Below are 26,680 nucleotides of genomic sequence, written 5' to 3'. Positions count from 1 at the left end.
CCTTTTAAAATGCCTTGAACAGGCAGATTATTTTAAATGTATGTGCTATTGTGGTTTTTAATGCTTATATTGTCTTGTTAATTTTATGTTTATGCTGTTTACTTTGTATGTATTGATGATGCTACTTGGAAACTGTTCGGAGTCCCCTCGGGGAAATAGAGCGGTATATAAGTAAAGTTTTGTTGTTTTGTTGTATTAGTTGACCCCACTTTGTAGCACTTCAGTTTGGCAGAGGCAGCTAAAGAGTCTTGCAATTCAACAGCGTTGAGCCATGGCAGTTACAGTGGGGTCAAATGGCATCTACACTGTATTGTCGAAGGTTTTCATGGCCGGAATCACTGGGTTGTTGTAGGTTTTCCGGGCTATATGGCCATGTTCTAGAGGCATTTTCTCCTGACGTTTCGCCTGCATCTATTGCAAGCATCCTCAGAGGTAGCGAGGTCTGTAGGAAGTAGGAAAATGGGTTCATATATCTGTGGAAAGACCAGTGTGGGACAAAGGACTTTTGTCTGCTTTCTTTGAGAGGTAATTTGATGTGCCTGATGTGAAAGATTCCCCCAGGCACTTCCAAGCCATTAAATGCTAATCAAGGTGGTCAGTTCAAACATTCAACACCTAGCTCCAGCAGACAAAAGTCCTTTGTCCCACCCTGGTCTTTCCACAGATATATAAACCCATTTTCCGAGTTCCTACAGACCTCACTACCTCTGAGGATGCTTGCCATAGATGCAGGCGAAACGTCATGAGAAAATGCCTCTAGAACATGGCCATATAGCCCGGAAAACCTACAACAACTCGGCATCTACACTGTCCATTTGATGCAATTTGAAGCTAACGTCTTCGAGGAGAAGATGGGGCAATGGTGACAGGGGGTAGGGAAAAGGCAGAACTACTTAATGCCTTCTTTGCCTCGTTCTTCTCACAAAAAGAAAGTCAATCTCAGCAAAACGGAGTGGATGAGGGATTTGAGGACATCCAACTCCAAATTGGGAAACAAGTCGTCCAGGAATACCTGGCCACTCTAAATGAGTTCAAGTCCCCAGGGCCAGATCAACTACACCCAAGAGTATTGAAGGAACTAGCGGAAGTCATTTCGGAACCATTGGCAACCATCTTTGAGAGTTCTTGGAGAACAGGAGAAGTTCCAGCAGATTGGAGGAGGGCCAATGTGGTCCCAATCTTCAAGAAGGGAAAAAAATGATATCGAGCTCTTTTGGGGGTTCTCCCAGCGAGGAGAGTCCCTAAAAGGACCGCGAATGGGGTCCTGACCTTGGCGAGCGGCCAGCGGATGCCAATTCAATAAGACGCAAAAATATTAAGAATTAATCTCGCCAGAGGCTGAAGAGGTACCCAACGACCGAAGCGTTTATTTAGCGATTCAGCTGAAAAGGATGCATTACAGGGATATTTCCTCTATAAGCATACAGTACAGTGAATTTCAGGCATATTTATACAGGCAAAACAAAGAAATCCGGGTTTGAATCCCCCGCCCGCCTCCTGTCAGTTCCTTCTGTCCTGATTGGTCGGCTCCGGAACAGCTGGGAGGAGGCTTGGCCGCTGGTCCCACCCTCCCTCCAATCGCCGGCCGCTGTTGCCTCCAGGGGGCCAATCAGAGCCCTCGGAGCGCCTCTGCAGATCGTCCAATCAGAGGCCAGGAGGCGGGATGTAATTTGACAGCGCAGAGGAGCGGAAATGCCTGGAGGCGTCCGCCAGCTGATTGAACACCTTTTGTCTCTTCACGGCAGGGAGGCGGATGGGGAGAACAAGGGATTTCCTGGGTTCCGATAAAGGATGTGTATAGGAAAATAAGGGTAGCTGTGGGTGGTGTCTGGATCTCAACCCTGTGGCGAAGGGAGTCCTTTGTCACAGGGGAGCGTACACAAACACCATAATTGATGCAATCAGTCTGTTTTTCCGGGCTTTTGGCTGACAAAATCTCTGACTTTTGTTTGTCTGAACTCTGAAAAACAAAGCCATAGATTTGCCAGTATTTTCCATGCAATGTCAATATGAATGGAGCTTCTTCCAAGGAAATTGGATTCCTTAAACTGTAATCCCCAGGTCACATACTCTTTTGTAGGGCAAAGTTCAAGAGGGGAAAGGCAAGGAAGGGGGTGAGGGTACATCTTGTTTCATTTCATTACATATAGTTCATATACATTCTTCATAAACCTTCATAAGCTCATAGATTTCATAAAAAGGGTCCCCATCCCACCCCCATCCCAGTAAAGTTTATTAGAAAACCACAGCAATTGATGGAGATAAGCAGCAGAGTTCCTGAGGTATGATCCTTTGCAACAAGGGCATGCACCCACAGGCGGGGGCCATGCTTCCCAAGCGGCTTGGCTTTTGGAGTTCATGGAGGAAGTCCGTGATGCTAGGGCACCAAGTCAATCAGGAAGGGCAGGAAAGGTCCGCAAAGAGTCCACAAATGGTGGAGAGTGGGGCAATGTCCTTTGGGAACTGCATTTCCCTGATCAGGGGCCAGGGTCCAGTGCACAAGCCAGAGAATTCACAGAGAGGAAACAGGAACCCAGTTATGTCCCATCTGGGCCAGGAAGCAGCAGAATCCATTGTCTGGCCCTTGGTGAACTACAAATACTTGGGGGGGGGGAAAGATGCTCTGCATCAAATCCTCCCTTCGAGGCTGGGAAATGGTCACACTCATTTCCTCAAGCCTCGACAATCCCCCCCCCAAGTACTCAGGGCCTCTTTCTAGACTGATTAGATTGTATTCTGTTGTTTATTTCGGGGCCCCACTCAAGCAACAACAGCAGGACCCAGCAGGGTGGGAGAGACCAGTGGCGGAGTGTTCTTTGGGTTGGAGAAAGAAAAAGGAGACTGAAGTAAGAAGGTGAAGACGGTGGAGGCAGGGGATGATGGAGCCTGTGATGGCCGTCAGCATGGAGCACTCAGGGGTCCAGAGTGAGTTCCCAATGGAGAAGGATGGCACATGGTGGAATCCTCCCATCTGGCAGTGGTCCTCAGGCCTCCTGGGGGCGCTGGCTCCTCCCTTGGCACTTGGGGGAGGGAGAAGATGGGGCACAGCCTTGCTACTCCTTCTGGCGTGGCGCCTCCTGGTGACCGCAGACAGGTCCGGTTCTCCATCAACACAGAGACTCAGGGATAGTGTCTAGGACAGTCAGAAAGAAGGTTTACAGCCCCCCCACCCCCCCCTTCCCAGCCCAAGGGTAGTTAGTGGGGAAACAAAAGGGAAAAACTTTCATACCTAGTGGGGGCGTCAGTGGTCTCCTTTGGGCCACCCCTCTGCACAGCTTCTGGAACGGGCAGGGCCTCCTTCCTTCATGGCAGTTGCTGTGGGATCCTGGTTGCTCCTCCTGCGATGGCATTCCCCCGTGGGGGCTCAGATCAGCCTCTAGGGGGGGCTGTCTCTTCTGGGCGGCAGGGGTCTGGTCCTGTTCTCCTGGGATCTTCCTGTGCCATCTGGGTTCCACACAGGAAAGTCCACGGACCTCCCTTGCTCACCCCGCCCAGGTAGTTGTCCTCAGCGGCAGGAGTGGATTATGGGTCCCACAGTTCGACCAGTTGCTCTTCATGCAGAGGGGACCCCTGGACCTCGACGCCCCCTTCATATTTAAGGCAGTTAATGGGATAATTTAGACATACACGTACATGCGCTCAGGGAAAGGGGAGGGAGGAAGGGCCAGGAAGGAAAAGAGCATCAGAGGGACTGCGTGTGTGAGAGAGAGAGATTTAATCATAGATGTGGGTGAAATGTCAGGAGGGAATGCTTCTGGAGCATCCCTTCCTTAGGTTTTTGGAGAAAGAGGTAAGAGGGAGCAGCAGGATTTCTCTGGGAGATAGAGGAAAGAGTTCACAGAATACTGGTTCCTTAGAAGATGGGAGGGGAGGAAAGAGAGAGAGAGAGAGAGAGAGAGAGAATGGGTTTCAGAGACATTTCACAAGCACATGGAACTCTTTGATGAGGTCTGGTCCTTAAAGAGAAAAGGGGAAAAAAGGCAGGGAGAGAGAGAGGGAGAGAGAGAGAGAGAAAGAGACCCAGAAAACTTTATTTGGCAAGAGGAAACAGGAACAGAAAAGGTCCCCTCTTACACCTCCCTTTGCAAGAGGAGAAAGGGAGGAGGGGTTTTGGGAGAAAAAAAAAGGGAAGTTGGGGAGTAAAGAGAGAACAAAGGATAAGGCAGGGACATTGGTGACTGCCCCTGAAAAATGGGTTTTGTAGTTGCACAGAAGAGAAGGGGAGAAAAAGAGAGCTCTTGGGTCAGGGAGACCAGGAGAGAGAGAGAGACCTTTGCAAGGCAGCTGAGTCACCTCAGTGGCAGAGTCTCTCCTGGCGAGGAGAAACACTGTTTATTATGAATAAACAGGCACCGAAGATTCAGCTTGAGAAAGAAAGGGAACTGTAGGCTGCTTGGTGAAGAAGGGAATGAGCAATGCCTCCTTTTCCCATCTGGAGGAAGGAAAAAGGTGGCACAGGAGAAAGCAGGAGAGGAGGGGAGCAAAGAATTTCCCTGATCATTTCCTCCAGGAGCAGAAGGAAAAAAACAAACAGAGGGGCATATAAATGCAGAAATAGGGAATAGGGAAATGGAGGGGTTGGAAAGGGAAGGAAGGAGTCAGGGAGATTGGGTAAAGGGGAATGGGAATGGGATGGTAGGGGAACAAGCAATTTCTTCCAAAGGGAGAAGGTGAAGGGGTCTGGAGGGGGTTTCCTGGGGGTTGGGGCTTTGTTACCTTCCCCTTGCATGGTAGGAGTTGGCCACAACTACCCCCCTTCCACCTCCTCCGGCACATGGCAAAAAGGCATGGGGCAGAGGCGGTTTCGGTCCTCTTGGCCTCCTCACAGCGATCCGACTGCCATGAGGGGCCACGAAACTCCACCTGCTGAGGGCCCGGAGGGCCACCTCTCCATGCGATTTTTTTACCCGACTGGCCTGCGTCGATGACGCAACCCTGCCCCATTCCGCCAGTATCTTCCCAAAAGATGTCTCTGATGAAGCAGGACGTTTGATCCCAGAATAACATGCGCCCATCTCTCCTGGTAGCCCCACACTGAAGTGGCTAATCAGGGTAGCCCCCCCAACCGCTGGCAGGCTAGAGCCTGAACGGTCCCCTAGCAGGAGAGCCCGAGGCGATCAGCCCTTGGCAGCTAGGCAGTCCGAAAGGGAAGGGCTCCCTCTCCAGCGTAGCTCCAGCCAAGGCCGCAAAAGCGAGCTGAGTTGCTATTCTGGACCTCAAACGTGGATGTTCGCTACCTCCCGCCAGGAATTTGTTACCGAGACCTAGAGAATCCCTCCCCAGTGGGCCGACTCCGAAGCTGGTTCAGAAAGCCTAGAATCCCCTCCCACCTGGCAGCCAAGGCAGCCCGCGGTTGGCTTCTTACCCGTCCGGACGTTTTCTTCCCCCCTTTTCGCGTCGGTCGCTCCTCTTCCTGGAAGTCCTTAGATCAAGGCTTCCCTGGCGCTCCTTTGTGCTGAAACCCTAGGTCAGAGCTTGGGAGGAAGTGGCTGCGGGAGAATTTGTAGTTTTGGTTAGCTGGTCAAATGAAAGTCCGAATTGGGAGAGGCGCCTCTTTTCCCAAGCCGTTCCTCCTTTGCTGCTGGCCCAAAGAATCAGACCAAGGCGCCTGCTTGAGAATTTAGGCTATAATTTAGTCTGGAACCTCAAGCAGCAGTCCCTTCGTGGTAAAGCCAAATGATATCGAGCTCTTTTGGGGGTTCTCCCAGCGAGGAGAGTCCCTAAAAGGACCGCGAATGGGGTCCTGACCTTGGCGAGCGGCCAGCGGATGCCAATTCAATAAGACGCAAAAATATTAAGAATTAATCTCGCCAGAGGCTGAAGAGGTACCCAACGACCGAAGCGTTTATTTAGCGATTCAGCTGAAAAGGATGCATTACAGGGATATTTCCTCTATAAGCATACAGTACAGTGAATTTCAGGCATATTTATACAGGCAAAACAAAGAAATCCGGGTTTGAATCCCCCGCCCGCCTCCTGTCAGTTCCTTCTGTCCTGATTGGTCGGCTCCGGAACAGCTGGGAGGAGGCTTGGCCGCTGGTCCCACCCTCCCTCCAATCGCCGGCCGCTGTTGCCTCCAGGGGGCCAATCAGAGCCCTCGGAGCGCCTCTGCAGATCGTCCAATCAGAGGCCAGGAGGCGGGATGTAATTTGACAGCGCAGAGGAGCGGAAATGCCTGGAGGCGTCCGCCAGCTGATTGAACACCTTTTGTCTCTTCACGGCAGGGAGGCGGATGGGGAGAACAAGGGATTTCCTGGGTTCCGATAAAGGATGTGTATAGGAAAATAAGGGTAGCTGTGGGTGGTGTCTGGATCTCAACCCTGTGGCGAAGGGAGTCCTTTGTCACAGGGGAGCGTACACAAACACCATAATTGATGCAATCAGTCTGTTTTTCCGGGCTTTTGGCTGACAAAATCTCTGACTTTTGTTTGTCTGAACTCTGAAAAACAAAGCCATAGATTTGCCAGTATTTTCCATGCAATGTCAATATGAATGGAGCTTCTTCCAAGGAAATTGGATTCCTTAAACTGTAATCCCCAGGTCACATACTCTTTTGTAGGGCAAAGTTCAAGAGGGGAAAGGCAAGGAAGGGGGTGAGGGTACATCTTGTTTCATTTCATTACATATAGTTCATATACATTCTTCATAAACCTTCATAAGCTCATAGATTTCATAAAAAGGGTCCCCATCCCACCCCCATCCCAGTAAAGTTTATTAGAAAACCACAGCAATTGATGGAGATAAGCAGCAGAGTTCCTGAGGTATGATCCTTTGCAACAAGGGCATGCACCCACAGGCGGGGGCCATGCTTCCCAAGCGGCTTGGCTTTTGGAGTTCATGGAGGAAGTCCGTGATGCTAGGGCACCAAGTCAATCAGGAAGGGCAGGAAAGGTCCGCAAAGAGTCCACAAATGGTGGAGAGTGGGGCAATGTCCTTTGGGAACTGCATTTCCCTGATCAGGGGCCAGGGTCCAGTGCACAAGCCAGAGAATTCACAGAGAGGAAACAGGAACCCAGTTATGTCCCATCTGGGCCAGGAAGCAGCAGAATCCATTGTCCGGCCCTTGGTGAACTACAAATACTTGGGGGGGGGAAAAGATGCTCTGCATCAAATGGACGACCCAAACAATTACCGTCCGGTCAGCCTCACGTCGATACCAGGCAAGATTCTGGAAAAGATTGTTAAGGAAGCGGTCTGCAAACACTTAGAAACGAATACGGTCATCAGGACTTCAAAGTGGTTCCAGGATTTCCTTTCTACCTGTACAGCAAACACACTTTTCTTCCAATGCCGGTTTGAAACTGGATTAAATACTCAGTGTAGATGGATTGCAATTCTACATTGTGGATGCACCTTACTTGACCACAAGAGGGCCCTGGTTTGGAGCTTGGGAAAGGAGCATCTGCTGAAAGCTCCTCTCTTTCTTTCTCTCTCTCTCTCTTTTTTCCCTGCTCTCTCTTTCTTTCTTCCTTTCCTTCCACTGGAGGCTGAGCTTCCCAGGGCAAATGTTACAAGATCCGGCCCAGCGGCGTCTATGGAGATGATGGAGGAGAGCTGAGAGATCCCAGGGTTGGATTTGGCCCAAGGTGTGGACAAGAGGCACCCGAGAGGGCCTGATCCTGGGTGCTAAGTAGTGTTGCTCTTTATTTACTGTCCTGATTTCAGAGTTTTAAAAATACTGGCAGCTCTATTTTGTTCATTTTCATGGTTTCCTCCTTTCTGTTTAAATTGTCCACATGCTTCTTGTGGATTTCAATGGCTTCTCTGTGTAGCCTGACATGGTGGTTGTGAGAGTGGTCCAGCATTTCTGTGTTCTCAAACAATATGCTGTGTCCAGGTTGGTTCATCAGGTGCTCTGCTATGGCTGACTTCTCAGGTTGAAGTAGTCTGCAGTGCCTTTCATGTTCCTGGATTCGTGTTTGAGCATTACTGCATTTGGTGTTCCTCATGTAGACTTGTCCACAGCTGCATGGTACACGGTAGACTCAAAAAAAGAGAGGAAATCCAGACAGGAAACAATCAGGGCCAGCTAACACCTCCCAACAAAGGATTCCCCTATAGAATCATAGAGTTGGAAGAAACCTGTGGGGCCATCTAGTCCAACCCCCTGCCAAGAAGCAGGACAATCGCGTTCAAAGCACCCCCAACAGATGGCCATCAAGCCTCTATTTAAAAGCCTCCATAGAAATAGCCTCCACCACACTTCGGGGTAGAGCGTTCCACTATTGAACAGCTCTCACAACTCTCACATTCAGAAAGTTCTTCCTAATGTAAAGTCCTTCTGAGGCAGGAAGCAGCCAGGCTTTGAAGCTGCAAGGCTATTCAATGCTAATCAAGGTGGCCAACTGCAACATTTATACTTGCCTCAAACAGACAAGGGTTCTTTCTCCCACTCTGGACATTATTCCACAGCTATATGAACCTCACTTGCCTAGTTTCCAACAGACCTCACAACCTCTAGATGTGGGTGAAACGTCAGGAGAGAATGCTTGTGGAACATGGTCATGCAGCCTGGAAAAGTCACAGCAACCCAGTGATTCCGGCCTTTGACAACACATTGAGACTCAAAGTGGTTATGAATATTAATGCATTGGAGAGGGTGGTTGTGAAGTCTTGGCTCTGCCTTCTCCTCTTCTCTGCTTTAATTCCTCCTGTTTATAGGCCTTCCCAATAGTATTGGTTTTTGGGTGGAACATAAAAACCTCAGAGGCCAGCCTTAGTTGGTCTATTCCATTTTCTGTATAGAGCTCCTTTGCTAGACTCCTTTTTTCTGCAGCAGAGTTACAGAGAACAGTGGTTTGGGACATTGTCTGGTAATCCTAGTCCAAGCAATTCAAACAGGCATTCTTAGCACCTGCTGCATTCAGCGGTATTTTTACACCAACAGTCCAAAGGACAACAGAAGCTTTTGGCCAGCCTGAGCTTCACAGGAGAGAAGATTAAGACAGTTTGTAAACAATTTATAATCCATCGCTTTGCACCAGAGGCAAAAGACTTTTAAAAATTCCAGAAAGATCACTACAATCAACAATTCTCCTTTTCTAATGTATTGTTTTGATAGTCCCGGGTGGAGTTAATCTTTTCTTTATCTTGTTTCAGTAAACTCATTTGGTTATCTTTTTACCTTGCCTAAAGTGCCTCTGAGTAAAGCCAGGCAATATAGTTTTCCCAAAGGCTCGGGAGTGCCATCACAGGGATTTCTTTCTCATGAGACAGAACTTTCTTCAAAGGATGAGACTGAAATAAGTTATTCTTTATTGACATTTTGTCCCCAACAGGTTTGGCAAAATGATGTGTGTGTTTCTCTTTGGAACATTCCCTTCCTCTGGAGGAAGAGAGATGGTGGCCGCCAAGCCAGTTCAGGTAGAGTGCAGGTTGGGGATGGTGGTTTTGTTTCACTTTAACGGTCTTTATCAAAAGTAACAAATAAAGCAAAATGGAGAAGGGAAAGAGCGGTGAAGCAAATCTTTTATTTCCATCCTCTTCCAGGCACCGCCATTCTCCTTTGAAGAGGTGGCTGTGTACTTCACCGAAGAGGAGTGGGGCCTCTTGAATGCGGAGCAGAGAGATCTGTACTGGGATGTCATGCAAGAGAACTACGAAAATGTGGCGTCTTTAGGTAGGACTCCTTTGATTTTTAGTGACAACTAGCGTATTTGCCCAGGGTTGCCCAGGGTTGCATTTTTGTTTGTGACGCTTTCTTTTTTTTCCCCTCCCTTTCCCTCATAGACTTCCTCCCTCTTTCTTTTCTTTTTTCCCCTTTCTTTCTTTTTTTCTTCCCTTGTTTTCCCTCATATACTTCACTATCTTCTTTCTTTCTTCATTATTATTATTATTAACATTATATTTATTATCACAACCACCATTATTATATTTATTATTATAATAATTATAATCATATTTATTATCATTATTCCTCCCTTTCCCTCATACACTTCCTCCTTCTTTCTTTTCTCTTCCTTCCTTCCTTCCATCCTTCCTTTGTTTTCCCTCATATACTTCCCCATCTTCTTTGTTGTTATTATTATTATTATTATCATTATATTTATTATAATAACTATCATTATTATATTTATTATTATTATTATCATAATTATATTATCATTATTCCTCCCTTTCTCTCATACACTTTCTCCCTTTTCCTTTTCTTTTCTTTTCTTTTCTTTCTTTCTTTCTTTCTTTCTTCCCTTGTTTTCCCTCATTTACTTCCCCATCTTCTTTGTTATTATTATTATGATCATTATATTATCATCACCATCATTATTATATTTATTATTATCATCATCATCATCATCATATTTATTATCATTATTCCTCCCTTTCCCTCATACACTTTCTTCCTCTTTCTTTGCTTTCTTTCTGTCTTTCTTTCCTTGTTTTCCCTCATATACTTCCCCATCTTCTTTGTTATTATTGTTATTATCATCATTATATTTATTATCATAACCATAATTATTATATTTATTATTATATCACAATCATAATCAGATTTATTATCATCATTATATTATTACCATTCTCATTATATTGATTATTCTCATTATATGATGATGATGATGATGATGATGATGATGATAATAATAAAATAATAATAATAAAAAAAACTTTATTTATATACCGCTCCATCTCCCCGAGGGGACTCAGAGCGGTTCCCAGGTAACATCACAAAACATACAAAGTAAGAACAACATAAACATAAGATTAACAAAACAAAATATAAGCATAAAAATTGTCGCCATAACACACATATATTAAAAGTAATCCTGAAAGGAAGCAAGAAAAGGAAGAAGATATAACATGATCATCCCCAGTGCTAAAGGATATATATTCTTTTTCTTGCTTCCTTTCTCTTCCCTTGTTTTTCTTTCTTCCACTGTCCCTCCCTTCCTCTTTCTTTCTTTCTTTCTTTCTTTCTTTCTTTCTTTCTTTCTTTCTTCCTCCTTCCCTCTCTACACATGTTACCTAGCATCAACCATCCCACTTCACTCCCTTGCTTTCCTAGAGACCATCCAGTCCAACCCCCTTCTGCCATGCATGAAAAGCACAATCAATGCACCCCAGACAGATGGTCATCAAGCCTCAGTTCACAAGCCTCCAAAGAAAGAGCCTTCACTACATTCCCAGAAGTTTTGCAGTTTGGGGAAGGAAAGGGAGACAGATTTAGCCATGGAGAATTCCTCTCTCTGCTTGTATGTCCCTAAGTTCCCTATGCCTATCATCTGTTTGTTGTTCACCTTGTTTTTCTGTAGCCTGAAGAAAAATTCATCAAGCCAAACTTTCTGGTGATCATTTAAAGGATGTTTAATTTTTTCCTTGTTTGTATTTATGGGCAACCGTAGCCATTCCCATCCCTAAACCTGAGCTGATCGCCCGGTTGGAACGAGGGGAGGAACCGTGGGTCTCAAATCTTCCGACAACGGAGAGCAAGAAGATCCCTATAAACCTTTCTGAAGGTGAGAGAAGACACACAAGCAAAAGTTTTTATTCAAGGCTAAGATGTTTTATAGTTGACTAGCCATCCCCTGCTATGTGTTGCTGTGGCCCAGTCTGGGTATATATGTTTTGTGTGTATATATGTGTGTGTATATATTTGTGCATATGTGTATATATGTGGTTTTGCACATTGGTTATAATTCATTTTTATTTTTTGGCTTAAGTCACTTCTTCTGTTTTTTAGTGTGTTTATGAGTGATGGTCACTCATTGACCTGATAGGTGTATTGTGTCCAAATTTGGTATCGATTCGTCCAGTGGTTTTTGAGTTATGTTAATCCCAGTTAATCCTTGTCGCTGGTCATCAACAACTTTTAATTACAGCCCATTAATTCTTCACCTCCTTCTTATAGTTTTTCAGGCCTCAATCTTAGGATGGCATCTCTACGATTATATACACCCCAAACATCTTTCATACAATTCCATTCAAGCCATACATAATTATTTCATGACATCTCTCCCTTTTCTCTTCCAGGGAATGAGCTCGCCTTGATTTCCTCCTCCATTCCAGCGAGCGAAGTGATTGTGAGAGAGATCAAAGAAGAGATCCCCGAGACTGATATCTCAGGTCAAGTGGAACCCCGCTGGACTTTGCTGGCGGCCCCCCCAGGGAGTGTCCCCTTGAACCACGAGATGCGGCGCGGCCTGCAAAGGCAATGGGACCCCCAGCCAGGGCACATGTGGCGCGAACCGCCCAGGCACTTGAGAGCAGCCAATTCGAAGCGCAGCATGTTCCACGTGGGCCGGAAGAAGCTAATGTGTCCCGAGTGCGACCGGTGGTTCCACTGCAAATCCGAGTTTTTGCTGCACTGGCGGACTCACACGGGAGAGAAGCCCTACGAGTGCCTGGCGTGTGGGAAACGCTTCATCCAGAGCTCCCACTTGAGCGCCCACCGGCGGATTCATACAGGGGAGAAGCCTTACGAATGTCCCAAATGTGGACGGAGCTTCAATCGTCGCTCCACCCTTACCGAACACCTGAGAATCCACACGGGGGAGAAACCGTATAAGTGCCTCCAGTGCGGGGAGAGCTTCCGGTGGAGACCCTATTTGACCAAACACCAGAGAATCCACTTGGTTGGAAACGCTACCTACAAAGGCCTTGAGAATGGAGATACTATGGTTGAGAACTCATCGCCTGGTGAGCAGCAGAAAATACTCACAGGTTTACTATAATTATTATTTTATTCTGTCATTATATTTGAAAGGATGTCATATTGAAGAGGGGGCAGCTTGCTTTTCTGCTGCTCTGGAGACTAAGACACAAAGTAATGGATTTAAATTAGAATGAAATGGATTCCACCTAAGTTTAGGGTGAACTTCCTGACAGTAAGAGCTGTTTGGCTATGGAATATACTGGTAACTCAGAGTTATGGCATCTCCTCCTTTGGAGGTTTTTCAGCTGAGGCTGGATGGCTATATGTCAGGGGTGCTTTGACTGCACATTCCTACATGGTGGAATGGGGTTTGATTGGATGTTTCCTCCAACGCTAGGATTCTATGTTTCTACATAGAATCCTATATCAGGATTTTAAAAATGCAACTTACTCTAAAACTTTCCATATGGGTGGCTGAGAAAGTGCTTTCTAGTGATTCGGTGCAAAGTGTTTCCTTGCTCTTTCGTGGTTCGCTTACAGCGGACTCGCTGTTTCGCGGTTTTCCGTGCACGGCCCTCCTCCTTGCCTTCCCTCCCTCTCTCTCTCACACACACTTTGCCTTCTCTTTCCTCTCCTCTTTCTCAAGCAAGCGAAAGTGTCCCTCTTGCCAGGGGAGGGTGGCATGAGCACCCGAGGGAGGGAGGAAGGGAGGGGAAAGAGGAGGCAAAAGAAGGCAAAGTATGTGTGGGGGGGAGTGTCCCTACTTCACGGTATTTCACTTATCACGGGTGGTCCTGGAAGGGAACACCCGTGATAAGTGAGGGAACACTGTATACAAATTTTAAAATGCTGCATAAAATCTGATTCAGTTTGCAAAAGTAATGAGACTTTATTTCCCAGTAAAATTGGCAATGGGGGATTGATTTCCAGGGGCCCCTGTGGATTCTGAAATCCATAAGTCCTCAAAAGTCTCTTGTGTGGTCATCCCTCCATATTCACTGGGATTGGGGGCTTAGGACACCCATCAAAGATGAAAAACTGCAAATAGGATCTCTCTAGGAATCTCTAGATCCTCCAGTACGATTCCATGGTCAACATCTGCCAGAAGTTGACCATAGCGTTGTGCTGGAGGATCTGCAGATCTTTGGAGAGACCATATTAATCAAATGTACCAAAGTTAAATCTGCAACTATGGAGGACCAACTGTATAAAATATATGTAAAGCCACTAACAAACCAGGTATCATCACCTGCTGCAAATGAATCTTGCCAATCACGCTAGTTATTGGTTTCTGTTGGGAACGCAGAAAGAGGAGGGAGCAGCCAAATCTATGGTTGGTTGAATCCAACTGTATTCCTCACGGATTTTATTTATCGTGTCATCAGCAACCAGACATTTGTATTACATTTTTAATAAAAAAAAAAACAAACAAACAGACAGACAGACAAAACACATAATTTGCAAGCTTGATAGTTGATTAAATGTCCTTTGACCAGTAGCTGGCCCCTTGGAGTGCCTCTGGTGTTGCCGCAAGAAGGTCCTCCATTGTGCATGTGGCGGGGCTCACATTGCATTGCAGTAGGTGGTCTGTAGTTTGCTCTTCTCCACACTCCCATGTCGTGGATTCCACTTTGTAGCCCCATTTCTTGAGGTTGGCTCTGCATCTCGTCGTGCCAGAGCACAGTCTGTTCAGCGCCTTCCAAATCACCCAGTCTTCTGTGTGCCCAGAAGGGAGTCTCTCATCTGGTGTCAGCCATTGATTGAGGTTCTGGATTTGAGCCTGCCACTTTTGGACTCTCGCTTGCTGAGATGTTCCAGCGAGTGTCTCTGTAGATCTTAGGAAACTATTTCTTGATTTAAGTCGTTGACGTGCTGGCTGATACCCAAACAAGGGATGGGCTAGAGATGTCACTGTCTTGGTCCTCACTGATGACTATAAATGGGACCTATAATTTAGCAATATGTGGAAGGCTGTGTAATTATACTCCTATAAATGGAAACCTGAAAAGTCAAAATGGGGGTCTGGAAATGTGAAAATGTGGACATGGATTTCTGTCTGAGAAAGTCTCTCAGCTTAGATTGGACATGGAAAACCAAAAATTGAGATTATGGTTGTTGTCACAATTATGGGAACAAAGTTAAAAAACTTATCAATACGAGTTAAAGAAAACTATTATAAATTGATATGAAAATGCTATCTAATGAGCGTCTGCTCAAAGACACAAAAGCAAATAATGAAGCATGCTACCTTTGTCAGCTCCAAAGCCCAGAGCAGTACTTATCTTTTATTGCAATTTACACTATTTACAAGAGCAGAATATAACACATCCATTTGCTAGCTGTACGTCGCTGGAAGCTCAAAAGCATAGAATCATAGAATCATAGAGTTGGAAGAGACCTCCTGGGCCATCCAGTCCAACCCCCTGCCAAGAAGCAGGAATATTGCATTCAAATCACCCCTGACAGATGGCCATCCAGCCTCTATTTAAAAGCTTCCAAAGAAGGAGCCTCCACCACACTCCGGGGCAGAGAGTTCCACTGCTGAACGGCTCTCACAGTCAGGAAGTTCTTGCTCGTGTTCAGATGGAATCTCCTCTCTTGTAGTTTGAAGCCATTGTTCCGCGTCCTAGTCTCCAGGGAAGCAGATGGCTATCTGATTTTTCTGGAATGTAAACACATTACCGGAACACTCAAAAGTTATGCTCTAGGAATCAAGCAGAGGTCTATGCATTTAACTCTTACATTGCATTGCTACTCCAAACACATTTTAAACTACAAACAATATTTCATTACATTTAAACCAATGTTCTAACATCTAACACCATAAAAAATAGCAAATATAAATAAAAAATTACTCAAAAAACTGTTGGGAGAGGATGCCAGGAATTGGGAACTGTACCGATTTGTGAAGATGCCACCAATTTGTGAAGAGTTCGTAAAGGAGCCACCACTTTGTAAGGGTTTGTTAAATTGATAGCGTAGCTTATAGCTTTTTTTTTTTTTTTTTTTTTTGTCGTGTCAGAAGTCACTTCTGGTGTGAGAGAATTGGCCGTCTGCAAGGACGTTGCCCAGGGGACGCCTGGATGATTTTGATGTTTTTGTTGTTGTTGTTCATTTGTTCAGTCGTCTCCGACTCTTCGTGACCTCATGGACCAGTCCACGCCAGAGCTCCCTGTCGGCCGTCACCACCCCCAGCTCCTTCAAGGTCAGTCCAGTCACTTCAAGGATGCCATCCAGCCATCTTGTCCTTGGTCGGCCCCTCTTCCTTTTGCCTTCCACTTTCCCCAGCATCATTGTCTTCTCTAGGCTTTGCTGTCTCCTCATGATGTGGCCAAAGTACTTCAACTTTGTCTCTAGTCTCCTTCCCTCCAATGAGCAGGCGGGCTTTATTTCCTGGAGGATGGACTGGTTGGATCTTCTCGCAGTCCAAGGCACTCTCAGCACTTTCCTCCAACACCACAGCTCAAAAGCATTGATCTTCCTTCGCTCAGCCTTCCCTAAGGTCCAGCTCTCACATCCGTAGGTTACTACAGGGAATACCATGGCTTTGATATTCCCTGTAGTAACCTACGGATGTGAGAGCTGGACCTTAGGGAAGGCTGAGCGAAGGAAGATCAATGCTTTTGATGTTTGATGTTTTTATCATCCTTTTTATCAGCATGAGGAGCTGGAGCTGATAGAGGGAGCTCATCCACTTCTCCCCGGATTCGAACCTGCGACCTGTCGGTCTTCAGTCCTGCCGGCACAGGGGTTTAACCCACTGCGCCACCGGGGGCCCCTAGCTTATAGCTAATAATATTGATTTGGTCTTTCTTCTGTGTAGCGTGACTTAACTTGGAAAGGAATTGTAACAGAGACAAGGTTTTAGGCAAAAACAGTAACAAGTTTATTGAAATGTAGAAGGAGCATGATGGTTTCAATGTTTCTTACTCTTAGAGGCACAAATCTTCAAAGGTTACATTTATAACATTTCTTGAACAACTCTGGAAAGGACTCTTACTTCCACTAAACAGGTTTCAAACTTATTTTTCTTTCCTTAATAGATTATTTCAGTTACAAGCTTATTCTCTCTTTGTGATTTTTCTGTTGCAATAGAGATTCTCACTGGGTTTCTCTCACCCTTTCTCTCATTCACTAACTATTAATATAACAAAGTCAACTCGACTTATTTAAACTACTCAGGCTAAGAGCCAAAACCTTCCTGATTCTCACTACTATAGAATCAGCCTTTACCTGTAGTTTTTAAACTACTGATTACCTTCCTGGTTCTCACTACTCAACAGAACCAGCCTCTCCTACAGTTCACAAACTGTAGACTAACTGTTTTTAAAATGGCTGCCCTGCCAAGTGGCAGTTGGCTCCGCCCCTGTTTCCATGGTAACCCAGCTCAACATGAGCTGAGCTGGCTACCATCCCCCTTAGTTATGCAACATTAAATACTTACCCTTTCAAACACCTATCTATAACTATACATAACTGCAAGTTAAAAATTTACACTTCACCACAGGAACATATATTGCTTACTTACTTACTTACTTACTTACTTACTTACTTAGGCGATCCCTCGTTGGACGAGTAAGATGGTCTTCCATGATGGGTTTCCTTGTGGGTTCGTAGGTGGCTGTGGAGCCCTATTCTTGACCCGCATCTTCTCCCACAGTGAAGGCATTGGTTTCCAGGTGGAAGGCGGTCCCGGTCTGGGTTGGCTTGATGCGCCTTCCTCCTGGCATGTTTCTCTCTTTCACCCTCCACTCGTGCCTCCTCGAATTCTGCAGCACTGCTGGTCACAGCTGACCTCCAGCTGGAGCGCTCAAGGGCCAGGGCTTCCCAGTTCTCAGTGTCTATGCCAGAGATTTTAAGGTTGGCTTTGAGCCCATCTTTAAATCTCTTTTCCTGTCCACCAAGGTTCCGTATATACATATGTGGTGGAAATGTAAATATGTAAGTGCATTTTGGGGGACAGCTTTTTAGAGATAGAGAGGATATTGTGATTATAAAATTGGAAAGAAGTTCTAGTATTGCTTTGTTATCATTATATGACAACAAACAGTTGAAAAAAGAGGAAAAATATGCGATATCTAATTTACTAACAGTAGCAAGGTTGCTTATAGCGAGGAATTGGAAAGGACTTAGGTTAAAGGTAAAGGTTTTCCCCTGACATAAAGTCCAGTCGTGTCTCACTCTGGGGGTTGGTGCTCATCTCCATTTCTAAGCCGAAGAGTCGGCGTTGTCCATAGACACCTCCAAAGTCATGTGGCCGGCATGACTGCACAGAGTGCCATTTCTGGATTTGTTGCATAGCATTCTGTCTTGCTTTTCTCTTCCCTGTAGATGGTGATGCTGTAAGGAACGGGACCACAAAGACACATTCTCAGCACGCAGCCTCTGAGTTGGCATCACAGCACAACAAGATGATGCTTAATGCTGAGACGCAAGGTGCCAAGCAAGACTTGGAGGCTCACTCGCTTGAGAAACCGATAAAGACGGAAGCGGCATCTCTCCCTGACGGAAACGACGTGACTGATGTCAGCCAACTTAAGATTGTGCAGGTTGAAAAGAAGCACGTGTGCCACGAGTGCGGCAAAGCCTTCCAGTACAAGTTTGAACTGGTGAAGCATCACCGGACCCACACGGGGGAGAAGCCGTTCGAGTGCCCGGCATGTGGCAAGCGGTTCTTCCAGAGCACCCACCTCAATGCGCATCTCCGCATCCATACGGGGGAGAAGCCTTACGAGTGCCCCAAGTGTGGTCGGAGCTTCAACCGTCGCTCAACCCTTACTGAACACCTGAGAATCCACACAGGAGAGAAGCCCTACAAGTGCCTGCAGTGTGGGGAGAGCTTCCGGTGGAGACCCTACCTGACCAAGCATCAGAGGATCCACTTGGGGGACAACGCCTACAAGTATTTTGACAGTGGGGAAAGCCTCTACGACAGCTCATCCTTTCCTGAACACCCAGAAGGAAACCATCCAGGTGGGGAAGATGTAAGAGAAGGCTCCCCAGTAGTTCAGATCTGAAGGGCCTTCTTTGCACACAGAAGGTCCTATGTTCCCTTCTGTATTAGCAATCCAAAGCCTTTTAGATATTGAAGGACCTCCCATGGGTTCTGGAGATCCCCAGATTGGAGGACTACAGTTTACCTATCCATGGAATTTGCAGCTTTGACCATTGGGAATTTGATTATTTACGGATAGGATTTTTTAAAAATTCTCTCTAGTTCTGTCAGTGTGATTTTGTGGCCAACTTCCAGTCATGAATGCATTTCTAGAGTAAACACCTTGCTAGGAATCTCTAGGTCTGGGTTGCACAACTTGGCAGTAGTAAGGGCTCAATATTAAAATAGTTTAAACTTCTTTGGGCCATTCTTCTTCCTCCTCACACAATTAAACAGTCTTGATCAGCGTTTCTCAACCTGGGGATCAGGACCCCTGAGGGGTGGGTCGTGAGGAGGTGTCAGAAGGGTCACCAAAGACCAGCAGATAACTTTTCTGTTAGTCATGGGGGTTCTGTTTGGAAAGTTTGGCCCAATTCTATCATTGGTGGGGTTCAGAATGCTCCTTGATTGTAGGTGAACTATCAATCCCCAAGCAACTACAACTCCCAAATGTCAAGGTCTATTTTCCCCAAACTCCACCAGTGTGCACATCTGGGCATATTTAGTATCTGTGCCAAGTTTGGTCTAGATCCATCATTGTTTTGAGTCCACAGTGCTTTCTGGATGTAGATGAACTACAACTCCAAAACTCAAGGTCAATGCCCACTAAATCCTTCCAGTATTTTCTGTTGATCACGGGAGTTATGTGTGCCAAGTTTGGTTCAGTTCCATTGTTGGTGGAGTTCAGAATGGTCTTTGATTGTAGGTTAACTATAAATCCCAGCAACTACAACTCCCAAATGTCAAAATCAGTCCCCCTCCCCAACTCCACCAGTATTCAAATTTGTGCCAAATTTGGTCCAGTAATTGAATATACATGCTCCATATCAGCTATTTACATTACGATTCACAACAATAGCAAAATTACAGTTAGGAAGTCGCAACAAATACAATGTTATGGTTGGGGGGTCACCACAACATGAGGGACTGTATCAAGGGGCCATGGCATTAGGAAGTTGAGAACCACTGGTCTTGATTGACTGCAACTCCTCAGTTCACCCTATAGTTATCTTGCCCTTCCCATCCTTCACAGAATAAGTTTTGTGATGTTGTACAGGTTCTGGCCTTTAGCTTTTTCCTCCTCTCTCCCTGCCCTTGTGGCAACCCGAAGGCCCCTCTGCTAGTCAGCTAGGCATATTTTGACCTGTACTTTGGGATTACCCACTGTGTACTCACAATTCCAGAGCAGTGTGGGATTTGGGCATAGGATCACCCCAGAAAGGAAGAGAAAGAGGGCTGGGGATAGAACTGTAGGGCTGAAAGGGATACTGGGCTGCACACCTGGACTGGGGAGCCTCCAGCAGCCCTTTCTCTGCCTATGCTGCCAAGGAGCTGGCAATGGCAGTGGCCAATGCACAGTTGGCTGGTTCTTCTGCAGCCATGCATGGTAATAATAATAATAATAATAATAATAATAATAATAATAATAATAATCCTTTATTATTATTATTTGGGGTTCTTTTACCCCGCCCTTCTCACCCCGAAGGGGACTCAGGGCGGCTTACAGAAACGAGGCACAATTTATACCCCGCTACCATCTCCCGAAGGACTCGGTGCGGCCAACAAGAGGCCGAGCCCAAATACATCAACAAAACAACAACAACAATAAAGCAAAATAAATGAACTCATAAAACAAAGCAATAAACATTAACAAAACATCACGATGCATTAAAATCTGTGGCAGGGCCAAATGTAGTAGTTAAAATTTTTAAAAAGTGCTGGGCATGACAAGGCGAGAAGGATAGGTAATTAGAGGGGGATGAGGACAGTCCTATATCTTTGGCTTACAACTCCCAGAAATCCCAGCCAGTTTGTTAGGATTTCTGGGAGTTGAAGGGCAAAACATCTGGGGACCCACAGGTTGAGAACCACTGCTCTAGATCTTCAGTGCGATTGCGTTCAGCTTCTTAGGTGAGAAGCGCACATCTGCATTTTAGATGGATTAGGAATGAGCTGGTTTTCCCTGTAATAGGCAGCAAGAGCACCTAAAGCTTCAAAGAGCATCTGTTCAACCATTTCAAAGCTCCCTGCTTGAGTGGTGATAGCACAATCGCCAGCATAAATGAAACTATCTGTCCCTTCTGGCAGTGATTGATTATTTGTGGTTCAAGCTGCACAAATTCTGCAATACAGATGCACACCAGGAATCTTTCCAAGCAACTTAGCTTCTTCATATACTTTCTGTCAACACAAACAGAAAGTCATTCCAACCACTCATTTAGGTTTATAGAATGATGTGTTGTCCTTTGTGCCAATTGAATTCAAGTGTTTGATTTTTGTCTATCCACTTCATTCTTTTTTATTGTTGCTATCAAATAAGAGTAAAAAAATTTCAGAAGGTGATGACTCCACATCTGAATTTTCTTTTGCTATCAGGGGACAGTGTGACAATTGAGAGAAACCTTGAAGTGAAGGAGCCATGTGTGTTTCCAGCTGACTCCAGTAGAGAAAATTCCTTAAAGTCTAGAGCAGTCACTGGTAATGGACGTGAATCCTTCAGACACCCAAGAAAAGAATGGTATGTCTGATCTAGAGTTTCCTAGAGATAACATTTTTAGTCAAATCCACAAATACTGTATTTCTTCAATTCCAAGATGCACTTTTGATCCCTTATAGAGATCTCAAAAAATGTGGTGCATCTTAGAATCACAGTTGTATCTAATGTATTTATGTTGTTGGTAGTGTGGCATTAAAATTAGGATGTGCCTTGTAAGTATAGTAATCAAATCTATAAAAGTCCAACCCGTAAATGTGGAGGATCGACTGTAGTCCCTAGAGCAGGCATGCACAAACTGTTTTGGACTTCAGCTCCCACAATTCTGGCTGTTAGGAATTGTGGGGGTTGAAGTCCAAAACATCCGGAGGGCCTAAGTTGGCCCAAGCCTGCCCTAGAGAGACCAGGTATCGTATATACTTGAGTATAAGTCGACCCAAATATAAGCCAAGGCACCTAATTTTACCACAAAAAACCTAGGAAAACATATTGACTTGAGTATAAGCCAAGGGTAGGAAATATAACGACTACTGGTAAATTTCAAAATAAAGATAGATACCAATCAAATTATATTAATTGAGGTATCCATAGGTTAAATGTTTGTGAATATTTACATAAAACTGTAATTTAAGATATGACTGCACAACTCTGATTAAACCATTATTCTAGTTTTCTTCAATGTAAATGTGCTTACGTATCCTTCCACTAATAATAGAGAGTAAAATAATACATGTAATAAAAATAAAAATAGAGTAAAATAATAAATGTAATAATATTAGTAGAGTAAAATAATAAATGTCAAAAATAATAAAGAAAAACAGTGAAATAGCTATGTAAGTGGAAAAGTAGGGTTAACAAAAATGATATAATAATATTATTTATTTATTATTTGCTGCATTTGTTGACCGCCGTTCTCAGCCCTAGGGCGACTCACGGCGGTGTATAATAAAAAACTTTATCTCCTCATGGGGACTCAAGCCAGCTTCTATCGGTCAGTACCTATATAAACAATGCAGAGCTAGATAGAGATCTATAATTGTATATACTAATTTCACATATGCATTTCCCCCTGAAACGTTTGCAAATCCTTTCTCTCTATATTTCCCTCCTGCAATAAGCAGATAATCCAGGTTATAAAAGCAGATAATCCACATTATCTGCTTTAAACTAGATTATATGAGTCTACACTGGCATATAATCCAGTTCAAAGCAGGTAGTCTGGATTTTATATGGCAGTGTAGAAGGGGGCTGAGCCTTCCTTGCCTAAGAAAGCCCAATGAATTGCCATAAATTGATGAGTGACTTGAAGGCACATCCACATGTACACCAGTTTTACATGATTTCTCCTTTTTCTCTCCGTCCCACAGATGGGTTACAATACAGACACTCCAGCCTTCAAACTCCTTGTTTCACCTCTGAATGTTGAATTTGTCGGAAAAGGAGCCTACATTGGGAAAAGGTCTACAGCCTGTGCACAGCCTTGTCCCGGCGGGGAGAAAAGAGACTGCCAGAGATGAAATGCACTTTGGGATAATCTCTGTGAAAAGACTTAAGAGTGCATCTACATTGTAGAATTAATGCAGCTTGACACCACTTTAACCGCCATGCCTTAGTGCTTGCAGGAGTCATCATTTGGTGATTCATGAGCATCCTTTTGGTAAAGAAAGCTAAAGATCCTGCAAAACCACAACTCCCAGGATTCTATAATATTGAGCTACAGAAGTTAAAGCGGTGTCAATCTGCATTAATTCTACAGTGTGGATGCACCATTAGAGAATTCTTAGGTTTTTCTCCTACCAGTATTAACAGCCACTCACTCCTCAAATCTATATGAATCACATGGATTGTGGAGAAAGTTCCTTAACTAAAAACATTAACATTTTAATGTTTTATCTTTATTACAAAACAAATGTGTTAATTTATGTGCATGTGTTGTCGCCCAGAAATAGGCTAATATCATGATCTTACTATTTGGCATACTATTAGCGACCTGGTGACGCAGCAGGTTAAACCGCTGAGCTGCTGAATTTGCTGGCTGTAAGGTGGGCGGTTCGAACCGGGGAAGTGGGGGTGAGCTCCTGCTGTTAGCTCCAGCTTCTGCCATCCTAGTTCAAAAACATGCAAATGTGAGTAGATCATTAAGTACCACATCTGCGGGAAGGTAACCGCACTCCATGCTGGCCACATGACCTTGGAGGTGTCTATGGACAACGCCAGCTCTTAGACATGGAGATGAGCACCAACCCCCAGAGTTGGGCATGACTAGACTTAATGTCAAGGGGAAACCTTTACCTTACCTTATTTGGCAAAAAGACAGTTTCTCAAAATGTCACTCAAGCTAAGGCTATGTGCAGTCTACTGCTGATCTGCAAAAGTCAAACAAAAATAATATAGGGACGCCATTCACCTTGAATTCTAGCCTAGGAACCTTGAAAATGCCAAGTTCCAGAATCCAATAAATCCGAGCATTAAAATGTGGTTATGTACAGTCAAGAGATAGAGGTTCAGCCATTCGGTCAGTCACCTGCGAGTAAGCTTAAATATGTAGCTAAGCAGAATCTGTTATGCAAAAATATGCAAATGCACTTGTTTGCCACATCCAGACACAGAACTCAGCTGTGTTGCTGACATCCCTGCGATTTTCCTGCTTCTTGGCAGGGGGTTGGACTGGATGGCCCATGAGGTCTCTCCCAACTCTATGATTCTATTAAGGTAAACAACTTGATTCAGCTGGATTCATATCAACCTCCAGACATCGGAGGCTGAGATGCGCTATCCAAATCAAGCCTACCGTGAGTTGGTTTGCAGTTATCCCTCCACGTTTGCGGGTTTGACTTTTGTGGATTTTATTACACTATGTAACAAAATGTGAAAAATTTTCTGTTCCTGGCTTGGAAGTATGATTTCCTATTTAATTGTGTGGTATTTACTTTGACAGTAGTTGTTATGCCCCAGAAACTTCTTGTGGCTTCCATAAACTATGTTGAATTGGTTGAGACTCTATGATATATTGTGTAGTCAAAGGCTTTCAGGGCTTCGACAACACAATATCAGGGCCAGCTAACACCTCCCAACAAAGGATTCCCCCAGGCAGGAAGCAGCCAGGCTTTGAAGCTGCAAGGCCATTAAATGCTAACCAAGGTGGCCAAATGCAACATTCATACTTGTCTCCAACAGACAAGAGTTCTTTCTCCCACCTTGGACATGCCACAAATCTATAAAAACCCTTTTCAGTCAACCCTCATATATCTGTGGAATGTCCAGGGTCAGCTAATCAACTCCCAACAAAGGATTCCCCCAGGCAGGAAGTAGCCAGGCTTTGAAGCTGCAAGGCCATTCAATGCTAATCAAGGTGGCCAATTGCAACATTCATACTTGTCTCCAACAGACAAGAGTTCTTTCTCCTACCCTGGACATGCCACAGATCTATAAACCCCTTTTCATTCAACCCTCGTATATCTGTGGAATGTCCAGGACCAGCTAATCAACTCCCAACAAAGGATTCCCCCGGGCATTAAGAAACCAGACCTTGAAACTGCTAGGGCATTAAATGCTAATCAAGGTGGCCAGTTGCAACATTCACACCTACCTCTGACAAGAGTTCTTTCTCCCACCGTGAACATTATTTCACAGATATATAAACACCACTTGCCTAGTTTCCAAAAACCTCTGAGGATGTGGGTGAAATGTCAGGAGAGAATGCTGCTGGAACATGGCCATACAGCCTGGAAAACACAAACCCATCTATGACATATTCATTGAAAAACTATAGCAAAATGTGCTGCAGGATGTCCCTCCTGCAAAAACAAACGTTTTTGTAGTTTAACAAACTTTTTCAAAGTTTTTGTAATAGAATCAGTTAGGAAATGACATTTCTAACCCAGGAACAACAATGTATTACATAGTGTTGTACACAGATTTGATTGAAAATGCTCTCTCTAGAGATCTCTAGGAGCTCAATGCAATGCTCTGTTCCGCTTCCAGCAGAAGTTGGCCATAAGTTCATGCTGGAAGACCTAGAAATTCCTAGAGACAGCATATTATTTGAGAACACAGAAATGCTGGACCATTCTAACAACCGTAATGTCAGACTACACAGCGCAGCCATTGAAATCCATAAGTATGTGGACAATTTCAACAGAAATGAGGAAACCATAAAAATGAACAAAATCTGATTATCAATGTTTAAAAACTCTAAAATCAGGACAGTAAATAAAGAATAACAGTGTGTTGTCGAAGGCTTCCATGGTCAAAATCACTGGATAGCTGTGAGCTTTCCGGGCTGTATGCCTATTTTCCAGAAGCATTCTCTCCTGACGTTTCGCCCACATCTATGGCAGGAATCCTCAGAGGTATTTGAGCAACACTCAAAAAATTGGAGTTCCAGACAAGAATCAAATCAGGACTAGCTTACACATCCCAACAAAAGATTTCCCCAGGCAGCAACCAGCCAGGCTTTGAAACTGCAAGAGCATTAAATGCTAATCAGGGTGGCAAGTTGCAAGCAGACGAGAGCTCTTTCTCCCACCCTGGATATTCCACAGATATATAAACCCCACTTGCCTAGTTTCCAACAGACCTCACAACCTCTGAGGAAGCCTGACATAAATGTGGGCAAAACATCAGGAGAGAATGCTTCTTGAACATGGCCAGACAGCCCGGAAATTCTGTGAATCTGGCCATAAAAGCCTTCGACAACACAATTCCTTTAAAGGTAAAAAGTGGCAATTTATTTACGGTCTTTCACTTTCGTGGGGCTCCTGTGCTCCTAAACCTAGCAAATATGGAAGGTTAACTATGTTTTTTTAGTTTGGTGACTAAAAGAGCTGATCTTTATGTTTCACACAGTAAAAATCAGGCCATTATTTTCTGTTTTTTAAAGAGAAATATTCACTTGTTGACATTGCTTTTCTTGCTTTTGTGCATAGCCTTCTGACCACTGAGGAACGATGGGTTGCAAAAAGTTGTTCTCTGATCTCCAGTGCGGGGATCTATTGGTAGAAAAATGATCTCCCAAACAGGAATTGTGGCAAAAATTTGCCCCGTCGAAAGGGAACGGCTGGACACAAGCGGCCAGGACTTTACAGTATTTCGCAATAATAGACGAAGTGTGATAGGTTTTTTTTTCTTTTTTGAAAAAATAGAAGAAAGTTAACACTGAATGAGGTAAACTCAGCAACTATTATTATAACAAGGTACTAATATTTTCTTATTTCGGTTTCTTTTTCGTTGTTCCTTGTGTACATGCAGCATGTTCCAATTTTAGAATTGGGTTATAAATACGTTTATTTCTAGCAGCCTCCATCTTGTTGTCATTGTGCGCCTTCGGGTAGTTTCTGATCTATGGCGATCCTATGGCAAACCTGTCACAAGGGGAGGGGGGTGGCCAAGTTTTGCTCAGCTTTGTCTTCCTTTGAGATGGAGAGAGTGTGACTTCCCTAAA

The 26,680-nt window shown here is 44.7% G+C and overlaps 2 protein-coding genes across 4 annotated transcripts in view; one reads left to right on the top strand and one right to left on the bottom strand.

The window, feature by feature from the left end:
- The window catches only part of LOC132765718 (uncharacterized), a 56,739-nt gene that overhangs the window by 15,782 nt on the left and 14,277 nt on the right, over window positions 1-26,680 (bottom strand). Inside the window, exon 5 of the mRNA XM_067464742.1 lies at window positions 18,052-18,316. Within this exon, the coding sequence (XP_067320843.1) occupies window positions 18,052-18,316 (265 nt within the window). The remainder of the gene's footprint in view (window positions 1-18,051; window positions 18,317-26,680) is intronic.
- LOC132765904 (zinc finger protein 383-like) lies at window positions 7,446-26,534 on the top strand. Of its 3 annotated transcripts, none has more exons than XM_067465315.1 (8): window positions 7,446-7,586; window positions 9,279-9,363; window positions 9,490-9,619; window positions 11,340-11,453; window positions 11,968-12,633; window positions 17,921-18,562; window positions 21,120-21,261; window positions 22,605-26,534. In XM_067465315.1, coding segments are annotated over exons 2-8 (1,770 nt in total). In that variant the 5' UTR covers window positions 7,446-7,586; window positions 9,279-9,288; the 3' UTR covers window positions 22,606-26,534. The 3 variants fall into 3 exon arrangements, with proteins under 3 accessions (XP_067321416.1, XP_067321414.1, XP_067321415.1); XM_067465313.1 differs by having other exon boundaries at window positions 11,968-12,657; XM_067465314.1 differs by having other exon boundaries at window positions 7,446-7,630; window positions 11,968-12,657.

The sequence above is a fragment of the Anolis sagrei genome, chromosome 2 (assembly GCF_037176765.1).
Source record: "Anolis sagrei isolate rAnoSag1 chromosome 2, rAnoSag1.mat, whole genome shotgun sequence".
Classification (NCBI taxonomy): Eukaryota; Metazoa; Chordata; class Lepidosauria; order Squamata; family Dactyloidae; genus Anolis; species Anolis sagrei.
Note: the sequence above shows the minus strand (reverse complement) of the source record. Positions and strands in the feature narration are given on the sequence as shown.

Excerpts from the sequence above, each read along its gene's own strand:
- LOC132765904 (XM_067465313.1), top strand. The coding sequence starts at position 9,289 with ATGATGTGTGTGTTTCTCTTTGGAACATTCCCTTCCTCTGGAGGAAGA. Across the intron at positions 9,620-11,339 it reads CGAAAATGTGGCGTCTTTAG|CCATTCCCATCCCTAAACCT; the intron begins GTAGGACTCCTT and ends GGGCAACCGTAG. Across the intron at positions 18,563-21,119 it reads CCCAGAAGGAAACCATCCAG|GGGACAGTGTGACAATTGAG; the intron begins GTGGGGAAGATG and ends TTTTGCTATCAG.